Source organism: Plecotus auritus (genome assembly GCF_963455305.1).
Source record: "Plecotus auritus genome assembly, chromosome: 6".
Classification (NCBI taxonomy): Eukaryota; Metazoa; Chordata; class Mammalia; order Chiroptera; family Vespertilionidae; genus Plecotus; species Plecotus auritus.
Genome location: NC_137773.1, coordinates 98095974 through 98106255, shown reverse-complemented (window position 1 = coordinate 98106255; position 10282 = coordinate 98095974). Strand labels below are relative to the sequence as shown.

Below are 10282 nucleotides of genomic sequence, written 5' to 3'. Positions count from 1 at the left end.
TTTTGTTGTTGTTGCTGTTGTAGTTGTTTTAAAAAATATATTTTTATTGATTTCAGAGAGGAAGGGAGAGGGAAAGTGAGATGGAAACATCAATGATGAGAGTGAGTCATTGATCGGCTGCCTCCTGCATACCCTCTACTGGAGATTGAGCCCGCAATCCGGGCATGGGCCCTTGACCAGAATCAAACCCGGGATCCTTCAGTCCACAGGTGGACGCTCTATTCACTGAGCCTAACCGTTAGGGCAAGGCTCAGTTTTCTCATCTGGAAACTGGGGCCAGGTGCTGCCCTCTTGATGAGTTGTCAGCAGGACGGGGAGGAGCTGGGGCTGCAGTCCCCGCCTGGTGCCAAGCATTGGCGTGGGCTGGGCCTTCTGCCTGGTCCATGTCCTTCCAGAAGCCCCTGCTCACTCCTGGCCCAGCCATGGCAGCTGGGGAAGGGGCTTCAGGGTGATGCCCACCCACCCCTGCCCCACCCCAGGGAAGGAGGGACAGACGTCTGCCCCAAACTCGTCTGCCCCAGGCCTGGCATTGGCCACGGACCCAACACTTTCTCAATGAAAGGTATTTGGCTATGGAGCCTGACACCTCATTACCCTTGTCCTGAACGCCAGCTTTGTCTGCTGGCTGCAAATGGAGCCCCCTCTCACTCCTGCTGCTCCCCAGGACCCCAGCAGGCAGCCCTGGGCAGGGCTCTGGAGCAGACAGACTCAGAGTTTGGTCATCTTGGGCAGGGGGCCTGCCCATCTGAGTCTCCCCATCAGCTGGGGGGCATACGCACAGTATGGTGTGGATAAATGCACGTCTCCTGGCTCCTGAGAGGCCTCAAAGCTTCTCTCCTCTCCTGTCTATCACAGCCCATCCAGTTCAAGGCTTTGCTGCCAGCACCTGGGGTGTCCCAAACCTTGACTCCAGCAGAGCCTCGGGGTCCACCCTCAGAGACTGGGGCTGATGCCCTTGGGTTTGCCATCTTCTCCCTGACATTCCAGACTCCCATGTCCACCAACTAGGCAGGGGCACATGTTCCCACGAAGGGAATGGCCTAAGCAAAGGTGAGAGGTGACAGAGGCTGGGAGTTGTCAGATGGAGAGAGCTGGCAGGGTGTGTTGGGGTCTGCATGTGAGCCTACCTCTCCAAGGCCCTGGTGTTCACACAGATATGACACCTCCAAATGCTGAACAGGCAGATGGTGGGGTGGTCGGCAGCGGGTGTGAGCAGGTAGGCGGCTGAGTGGGCGGGTGGTGATAGAAGGGGAAGGGGGAGGGTGCAGAAGTCATAAACATGCCCTGGGCTCCCTTCCATTACTGCTTCCCCAGGTGATCAGCCAGGCACAATGCCTCCCATGCCAGGTCCTCAGTAATGCCACTTTGATGCCTTCCAGGGGCCAACATCTCCAGGCTGAGAGAGTCTCACTCGTGTGCTCAGGGAGCTGCTGGGTCACCAAGGGAGCCCCCCATCCCTATGGGATTCACTCCAGGGTCCAGCTAGCCCTTTGCCTCTCCTTTTGGGGGCCTCTGTCTGGAAAGTGGGGATGTGGTCAGAACAGTGCCTGCCCCATGGGGTGCCAGGAGGATTCATCTAGCCATGTGGACAGAATGAGAGCAAGTGATGGTTCTGCCACCTCCAGACTTAGGGTCCCAGTGAGGTCAGAGGATCCAGGACCATGGCCTTGGACAGCCCAGATACCACTTGGCCAAGGTGTGGGGCCTAGGGTAGGGCAGCTGTGGCCTCGGCTTAGGAAATGCACAGTGGCTTCAATCCCAACCACCCGGGGCATGCAGCCCTGTCAGGGCCCCTCCCTGCCCACTGCAGCCGCAGGCACACAGCCAGGCACCAAAGAGGCCAGGGCAGCAGCTACTACTGTGTTCAGCGGTCAGGGCTGCACAGGTTCCGGCCACTCACGAGTCAGCTCTGCACGCACGTGTCTCAGACACACTCTGCATGCCTCATCCTGGGGAGGGTGCGGGGGGGCACATGCCTATGAGAGGCACATCCAGGGCCTGTGGGGGCACCTGAGCTGTTTGCACATGAATGTTCTTGTGTATTGGGGCATGTTTCTGCCAAGCTTGTCTGGGTCTGGCAGCCATAGCCTCCATCCTTTGCTCCCTGAGACTGACACCATGAGTTGGAAATGAAGCATCTTTAATTGATTCCCTGCCTCAACCCCCTGAGGGTCTCTAAGCACCAAACATGAGAATTGTGGCCCCCAGCCCCAGAACCAAGAAGCCCCTTTCCCAGACCTTCATTGGGCCTGGACTCCCCACACTCCCCCATGATCAACCCCACAGGCTTTGTTTCAATAAATAACCCCCAAAACAAAGCTTGAGGCAGAGGACCTGATAAAGCACCCTGTTCAGTGACACACAGGGGTCTTTAGGCCGAAGGTCAGAAATCCCAAGGGGCAGAATATTTGAAATCAGAGTTAAAATACAATTGAAATCAGAGCATGTGATCTGGGAGCCATTCCCTCCAGCCTCGACGGTCTCCGGGATGCTGGCTCCCACAGTCAGGACGAACTCGAGCTCCATTTTACATCTCTCAGCAATAATCACCTTCTTGGCATTTCCACCATTGCACCTGACTCTGAATTCTGAGCAGTGGGCATCTGGAGAAGGGGATGAGACTCCCCAGGGACAGAGAAGTCCGGAGCAAGGCAGAGGAGCAAGGCTGGGGCCCAGGTCACTGCCAGGCCCTGCCTTGGCGGGTACGGAGGAGACCCTCAGCTCAGGCCTGTGCCTGGGCCACCTCACTCATCTCCCTGCGGATGTCACCAAGTGCTGTTGCTGGGGACTCCAGCAGCCTCTGGAAGAGGCTGGGCCGACCAGCCAGTGGTTCCCGGCACTGGAATGTGACAGCTGTGCCTGCATCAGCCTTCATCTCCCTGGAGAAGCCGTCAGAGGAGCCATCGAAGCAACGGCCAATGGCGATCTCCTTCGCCAGCCTTGGGCTCTGGTCAGTGACCGTGTAGACACCGTAGTTGTGACCCAGAGGGTCCAGCGGGGCCAGCATGGCAAAGGTGGCTGGGTCATCAGCAGGAGCGGGAGGGGGGTGCCGGGCCAAGTAATCCTGAAGGAGCCCATTGATAGCCACACGACGACAGCTACCCTGGGGTATTATAGTCACCAGCGTCCTGTCCACCTGTCGCTGGTCGAACAGCATCCCGCTACACTTGAACTCCACGCAGGCAGCAGACGTTCCAGGGCGTCGGGGGTCTCTTACACTGCGGGCATCCCGCAGCCCATAGAGCTGGCCCTGGGTGCGTGGGTGGCTGCCCCCCACATTATGGGAGCGTATCATGTACTCCTGCGGGCCTTGAACCTTCACCTTGAGGAAGCAGGCCCGGAACTCCTGTGGGTTGGGCCACCAGGCTAGGAGATCTCCGGTCCAGGAGGCTGGCGCGCCCTCACGGAATGGGACCACGTTGTACTCGTACTTGTCGGCCTCCATGCGTGCGAAGCGGAAGTGGCTGGCAGTCACTGGGGCCTCCTGGCACTCCCGCAGACTGCGCCACGGGTACACCGGGCCTTTGGCTTCGGTGGGGTGGCCAGGCCTGGGTTTGGCGAGGTTGATGCGGAAGCCGTTGCGCTTCAGGGCAGGGTCGTCGTGGTCAGTCCGGCGGTACCCTAGCTTGTCCAGGTAGGGCTGGGCCACGCCCACGGTGGCCGGCAGCGTGCGCGGCCGGGAGGGAGGGGGCTCCAGCTCCTCCCCGCCGAGGGTGGCCGTCACCAGGGCTGTGTAGGCATCAGGTTGGTCTGCGTCGCAGAAGGCAGGGAGACAGGCTCCGTTGGGGCCCGTGACAGCACTGTCGAAGCGGCCCCAGGCGCGGGGGTTAGCGGAGTAGCCAGGAGCTGGCTCCAGGTTGACCAGCGTGACCACCACGCCCTCCACCTGTTCGCTGGGGGCGAACTTGTCGCTCGCGTAGGCGCGCACCTTCACGAAGCAGCGGCGGCGCTCGGGCACGTCCAGGTTGAACAGACGCCGCTCGCGGATCTCCACGTTGCCCACGAGGAAGACGCGCTCTTCCCGACGGACCCGGGGGCCCGCCGACCCCTCGCGCTGGAAGCCGCTCTCCTCCTCCCACAAGCCTGTGTCGGGGTTCAACGACCACAGCTTGAGGGCCTCCACATGGCCCGCCATGCGGATCTGGCCGGCGGCCACACGCACGGCCAGGGGCCCGGCCTGCAGCTGCTCGGCGGAGCTGGCGGCCCGGAGGTCCACCGCGAACATGCCGTAGGTGCGCAGTGGGGCCAGCTCACCATCACTGTCCACAAAGCGCAGGTCACTGGGGGCGGCAGCCGCAGAGGTGAGATCTCGGGGATCCACGAAAGTCACCCGGGCCTCCACGGCCCCCGAATAGGGCTCTCCATCAGCCCTGCGGAAGGCTCCAGGTGGGAAGACCAGCTCGCCCAAAGGAGGCTCGTCTTCCAGCTCCCCCAGGGGGAGCGCGTTGCTCTGGCTGGCATCTAAGACGACTGGGGATTTCTTCCGCATGGCCTTGACCTCTTGGTACACACCAGCACCTCGAGGGTCAAAAGGCAGGACCCTGACAGTGTCCATGAAATTGCCACTGGGTTCCACAAAAGTCACCACCAGTCGCTGGGTAGAGCGGGGCACCTCAATGGTGAAGTCGCCCTGGTAGGAGGTAAAGCCGATGGGCTCGAGACCCAGCAGGATCTGGGCAAATCGCAGGGGTTCCCCTGTGTCAGCGGCCACCACACGGCCCCGGACCAGCCCACGAGGGGGCAGACATTTCTGGCAGCCACACTCGGCCACCACCTTGACAGGAAGGACATAGCTGGAGCAGTGGATCTCCCTGCTCTCCAGGCGGCGCACAGAGCAGCACCGGGAGCCTGCATCCCCACACCTGGGGCTAGAGCCCGCTGGGCCAGGGCAGAGGGTGTCAGGGCAGAGACCCACATCCAGATAGGCGGGGCCACTGCCCGGCTGACTGCAGTCGTCGGGGAGTTTGATCAGGTGCTCACGAGGCTGGGGGTCACAGGCTGGCTGTCCTGGAGCTGGAGAGCAAGAAACCAGCCAGATCAGGGCAAAGGGAGGACTCCATTTGAGGTTGAGTTAGGACTTGCTGGGGGGAGGTGGCAGGGTGCTCACCAAGCACGATGAGCTCGGCAGTACCAGAGAGCACAGAGCCCGCGTCATTCCACGCTTTGCAGTGGTAGGTGCCTGCCTGGTCTGAACGCAGTCCCCGAAGCTCCAGGTGGGCCCCATACCTGTGCTCTCGCCTGTCCAGCAGGGTCCCGTTGTGAAACCTGGGTGGCGAGTGGGCAACACCATGGGGGCCCTTGGCACATGTGTGGGCCTCCACCCTCCCCACCCAGAACACAGCCCAGGGAGGATGCAGAACAGCTCCCTCCAGGTCTCTGAGGCACCAGATATCATGAGAAATCCAATCCAATACCAAAGCTGGCACGGGGCCCTTGAGCATGGGTCAGGACACTCACCAGGAGTATTTCTTGGTGCCTGAGGCTTTGCAGCAGAAGGTCACATTCTGGCCTGCCTCTCGCACTCGGGACTCGGGGTGCTTCACCAGGTGGGGCTTCTCTGAGGGCAAAGGTCAGGGCACTGCCCCATCCTAACTTCTCCCAGTGACACTTCCCAAGAGTAGGGTCCATCCTCTCCTTCTAGGGATGCCCTATTCCCCCAACTCAAGTTCACCCCACTCTGCTCAACATGATGCTCCATCTTAATACTTCTCTGCAACTCTGTCTTACCCCGCCTTCAATGACTGCATCACATCTCATTTCTTCCCCCAGTAACCTTGATCTATCACACCGCCCCAATCCCAAGTGCTTGGCATCACCCAGAACTTCCTCCCCAGTTTCTTGACCCCCTTTGCCACAAGGCACTTACCTAACTTATCAAGAACAATAGTGACCACAGCAGATATGGAGCTGTTGGCCTGGGTCTGGGCCATACCAGCAGAGAAGCCATCCATTTGGGCACTGACGTTGGTCTGGGTGCTGGCACAGACTCCAGGCATCCGGAAGGTTCCATGGGCATCGCTGGTGGCCACAGTGCCAGGCCAGTCTCTCAGGGAGACCTTGGCCCCTGGTAGCGGCTGGCCAGATGGAGTGACCACTGAGCCCAGGAGGATGTGATTAGGGCATCCACACGTTTTGGGGCTGCACCCTGGAGGACACAGGGAGGCAGAGGGGCAGAAGGGCCTACACAGCAAAGGTGCCTCAGCATAGCCCTGCTTAGAGCAGCCCCTAGTGTGAAGGGGAGGATGGGGCTGAGTGGTCAGGGCCAGATAGGGGGAGGGATCTGAGGTCCAGAGGGGTGAGGAAGATGCCCTGGGAGGGAACACGAGAGGTAACTCTCACAGCACTGAGAGGATCCTTCCAGCATGAGAGAAAATGTCCAGGGGGGGCCAGCAAGGGGCTGGGTCTTGAGCCCAGAAGATCTCCCTCCCCTCCCAACACCGCGGTTTCTCCACAAAATGGAAAATTCCACTGGAAACTTCAGGGCAGAGACGCCACAGGGAGAGCAGAGCCAGGCGGGTAGGGTGGGGACCCCACCACCCCATTGGCCATCATGCTCCCCCACCCGACTGCGGGCTCTGCCGGCACAGTCTCCAGACCGTGTTTGTGAAGCCCAGGCCGGATCGGAATTTCCAGTCGCCTCCTGGCTGGCCTGGTGTTTGGCTCTGGAAAGGCCTGGGTATCGTGTCTGCCAGGGTGTGAGCACGTGCCCATGTGGGCATATGGGACAGGCAGGGGCTGCAAATGCCGCTTGTGTAGACCCCAAACGCTTCTGTGTGTGTCCGTGTCCACTGGGACATCCCCACACTCAGCTGTGCAACAGGGGAAGCGCCCCCTCAGATGGGCCCAGGCCTGAACACCACCGGGAGGATGTTTACCTGCACACATTCACCAATGGTCCTCGAGAGGAGGAGCCCAAAAAGAAAGGAAGGGCCAATCTCCTTGTGAACCAAGTCTGGGCCCCTCAGGCCCTGCCCCTGTACCCAGGCCCCGGCTCTCTTCTATAGGCTCCGCCTATTTAATCCAGGTCCCGCCATCAGGCTCCACCAAATTAGCCCCTCCCTTCTAGGTTCGTCCCTCTACCGGTCCTGCCCCTCCTACCTGGACACCGAGGCCGCACACACTTCTGTGCCTCCAGTGGACGCCCGGGACATGCATCCCCAGTGGGGCTTGGGCAGCGGCGGCGGCGCAAACGACGACCTGGCCCGCAGCTCCCTGAACAGGGACCCCACGGGCCCCACGCTCCCCACGCGGCCTCTGCAGGGAGGGCGGATGGGGAGGGTCAGGCGGCCGCCCACTAGGGACTGCATCTTGAACACCTGTTGACAATGTGGGACTGGAAGACTCCCCAGCCACGTGCATCCAAGGGCAGTACTCCAAACAGAAGGCCTGCACACTGCTCCCACCAAGGCTCCCCTAGGCGCACTGTGGAAGGTGCAGTTGAGGTACCTCCCCCGCCCCGCCCCGAAGTTAACCTGCTGTGCCACCTGCGTCTCAAACACATTTTGGGCTCAAAACACTCCCACACAGAACGGAGCTGGACAAATGAAGGCAGCGGGAGGGAGATGTGCTCCTTGGGGCCCCTTCCTGCCCCCCGACCTGGGACCCAAGCTAAACCCAGCCTCTCCCTTCAGAAGCTCCGCCCTTATCAGGTCCTGCACTTTGCTAGGGCCCTGCTGCTAAAGGACCCGCCTCTCCCTAGCCACAAGGCCTAAATCCTCAAAACCCACCATTCGGGCCCCACTCACCTGGGACCCCCTCCCACACCCGCTCCCCCCGCCCCTCGAAGCCCCTCCCCCACTCATGCCTGGCCCCGCCCTCACCCAGAGAGCAGCGGAAGCGCACGTGGTAGTTGGAGCAGCGGCGGCCGCGCGGCTGCTCGCGGTTGAGGCACCAGAAACCGCGCGTGGGGTTCAAGTGTACACGCTCGCCGACTGCGGACGGCAGGGCCCAGTCAGTGGTGCGCGCCTCCAGCGCCAGGGGCCGCGGGCACACGCGTGCCGGCCCGTAATAGAAGCGGATGGCAGCCAGGCTCTCGAAGTCGCCCTCACCGCCCGGGTGATCCACGTTGAACCAGGACGTCCACTCGCTGGCCTCTGTGGGCACCATAGGCACTTGGACCCGGGCCGAAGCCTGTCGGGCCCCACCTGCGTGCTAGGAGCCTTACGTGCTGTCTAAGTGGGAGTCCTCCCCTCCCACCCCAGTGATCTCTGGGCTAGCCCAACCCACCCCTGGCCCCACCCTGATCCAGAGCCCTCCAAAGCAGAAGGAGCTGTGAAGGGGTCACCGGAAGGTTGCCCAGTGCCTGAGCTGGCGCATCAGTGCGCACAGAGATCTTGCCACTGTCTCACCTGTCCTCACCCTCAGCATTCAGAACACTTGAGGTGAGATATAAAGGCCGCTGGAGAGGCCTGCCTGACACCAGCCCTAGCTGTAGCTTTCCACTGCCTGGCAGCTTCTTGTTAGTGCTAGCCGGGGCCTTGCTCACTGCCTAGCTCAAACCACCACAGGTGGAAAGGGGCTGGCCTCCCATATCAACCCCCCAGAATCCTTTTCTTGTTCAAGAGCAATCCAATAGCACTTTCCTGGCCTGAGAACTAGAGACCCAGGTTCCAGAACTCCTGCTTTCCTGTATGGCCTGGGCAGGTGGTCCCACCATCCTACCACCATCCCTCTTCAGTTTCCTCCTTGACAAATAACTGGATCCTCACCTCCCTGCTCCTAAAACAGATTTCTTGGGGACACCACTTCCAAGGGTTGTCATGTCCAGAATGGTACTGGGCTCTTCTCCCAGCTTGTGTCCCCTCCTCATATGTCCCCACCAGCCAGAGCTTACACAACAGTCCGCAGCAGAGCCAGGACTTGGGCCCTGGCTAACTCACCTTCCCAGTCCTCCAGGGCTGGTGAGGGCTGGCCAGGGTGCAGTGCTGGACCTTCGAGGCCCCACGTGATCTCCGTGGGCTCCTCAATAAGGGTAGTGCCTGTGGAAGAGATGAGGAGTGGGAGGAAGGAAGGAACATTGATGGGAATCCCTGTGAGCTCTTTTTATGCAAGGTGCTGCCATGAGCACCCCCATTTCACAGGGGAGAAAACCGAGGCTCTTAGAAGCCAGAACCCAGCTCTAGCTGACCCCGAGGACTGCAGCACCCCGTCCTCCAGGAAGCCTCTTCTGACCTGAAGCCCCAAGTCCATAGGCCTTGGAAGTCTGTCCACCCTCCTCCCCAGACCAAGTTCTCCCCCTAGATGTGTTCTGCTCCGGGTTGAGCTACATTCCCCTTTGTGCGTTTGCCTGTTGGAAGTTGCTCACTTGGGGCCCATGCTGCCAGCAGGAGGTCTTTGAAATTGAGCCTGCTTCTCTGGCCTCAAGTTGGGCTGGGCAATGACCTCAGACAAGTCCCTTCCCTCTTGAAGCCTCAGTCTCAGTGGGCCCAATTTCCCCCTCTACCGAGTGTTCCAGAGATGAGACTTCCTTTTCTGAATGGGAGTTGTGTGTGGAAGAAGGGAGGAGTTAGGTAAGAGAGGCCAGGACCAGACGATCCAGGGTCCAGACGCTGGGGCTGAGATTGAGATAGGTACCCCGCGGTCACCGGGAACCCAGAAAAGCCTCAAGTTCATATCCACATTCCGAGTGCCCCTGCCGTCTCTTAGAGAAGAAAGTGGGGAAGGTCTGTTTCTCGCCCAGGCGGTCCTGGGCTCGTCTCCCAGGTGCCCTTTCACGCCCCCAACCCCGGGTGGGGAAGCGAGGGTCCCTAGGTTCTCTCTCCAAACGCGGGGCGGGGGGGGGGGGGCATGCCAGGCCCACTGCCAGACGTTCAGGCGCCTGTGGGGCTAGGCTGGGGACAGGGGACGCCTCACCTCGGGCCCCCGCCAGGTGCGCGGCGGCGACACAGAGGCAGAGCAGTGGTGGCAGTGATGCCATGGCCGGTCCGAGAGTCCGAGGGAGGCTCCGGGCTCCACCGCGCGCTCGGGTCGGACTCCCGCGGGTCTGGCAGCCCCGGGGGCTGAAGGTGGGGGCGGGACGCGACCGCAGGCCCCGCCCCACCCCGGCCCCGCCCCGCCCCGACCAAGCTGCTTTGCCCGCAGTGAGTTGTGTGTGAGCAACCTCTCTGGGTCGCCCCGCCTCGGTGCGTTCGGCTGTGCCTCCGCCTTCAGAATGGCCTGCGTCCCCCCCGTCGCCGGCTGGAAGTCCCTCCCTCCACCCACCCTCCATTCCCCACGTTGGGTCCCAAGCTGCCTGTGGGAAGTGCGCCTTGGAATCGGGCCTGAAGCTACCCGAACCTTCAAG

General features: G+C 61.2%; 1 protein-coding gene across 1 annotated transcript; it reads right to left on the bottom strand.

Annotated features, from left to right (window-relative positions):
* Nucleotides 1-2722: 2722 nt before the first annotated feature.
* On the bottom strand, nt 2723-10187 carry CILP2 (cartilage intermediate layer protein 2; the record flags this gene model as incomplete). The annotated part of the gene is made up of 8 exons (XM_080673889.1): nt 9853-10187; nt 8880-8978; nt 7821-8093; nt 7099-7254; nt 5867-6145; nt 5458-5557; nt 5108-5265; nt 2723-5013 (listed from the first exon to the last, which is right to left on the bottom strand). The coding sequence occupies exons 1-8, from the start codon at nt 9914-9916 to the stop codon at nt 2723-2725; spliced, it is 3420 nt and encodes a 1139-aa protein (XP_080530015.1). The 5' UTR covers nt 9917-10187.
* Between the last annotated feature and the right edge of the window lie 95 nt (nt 10188-10282).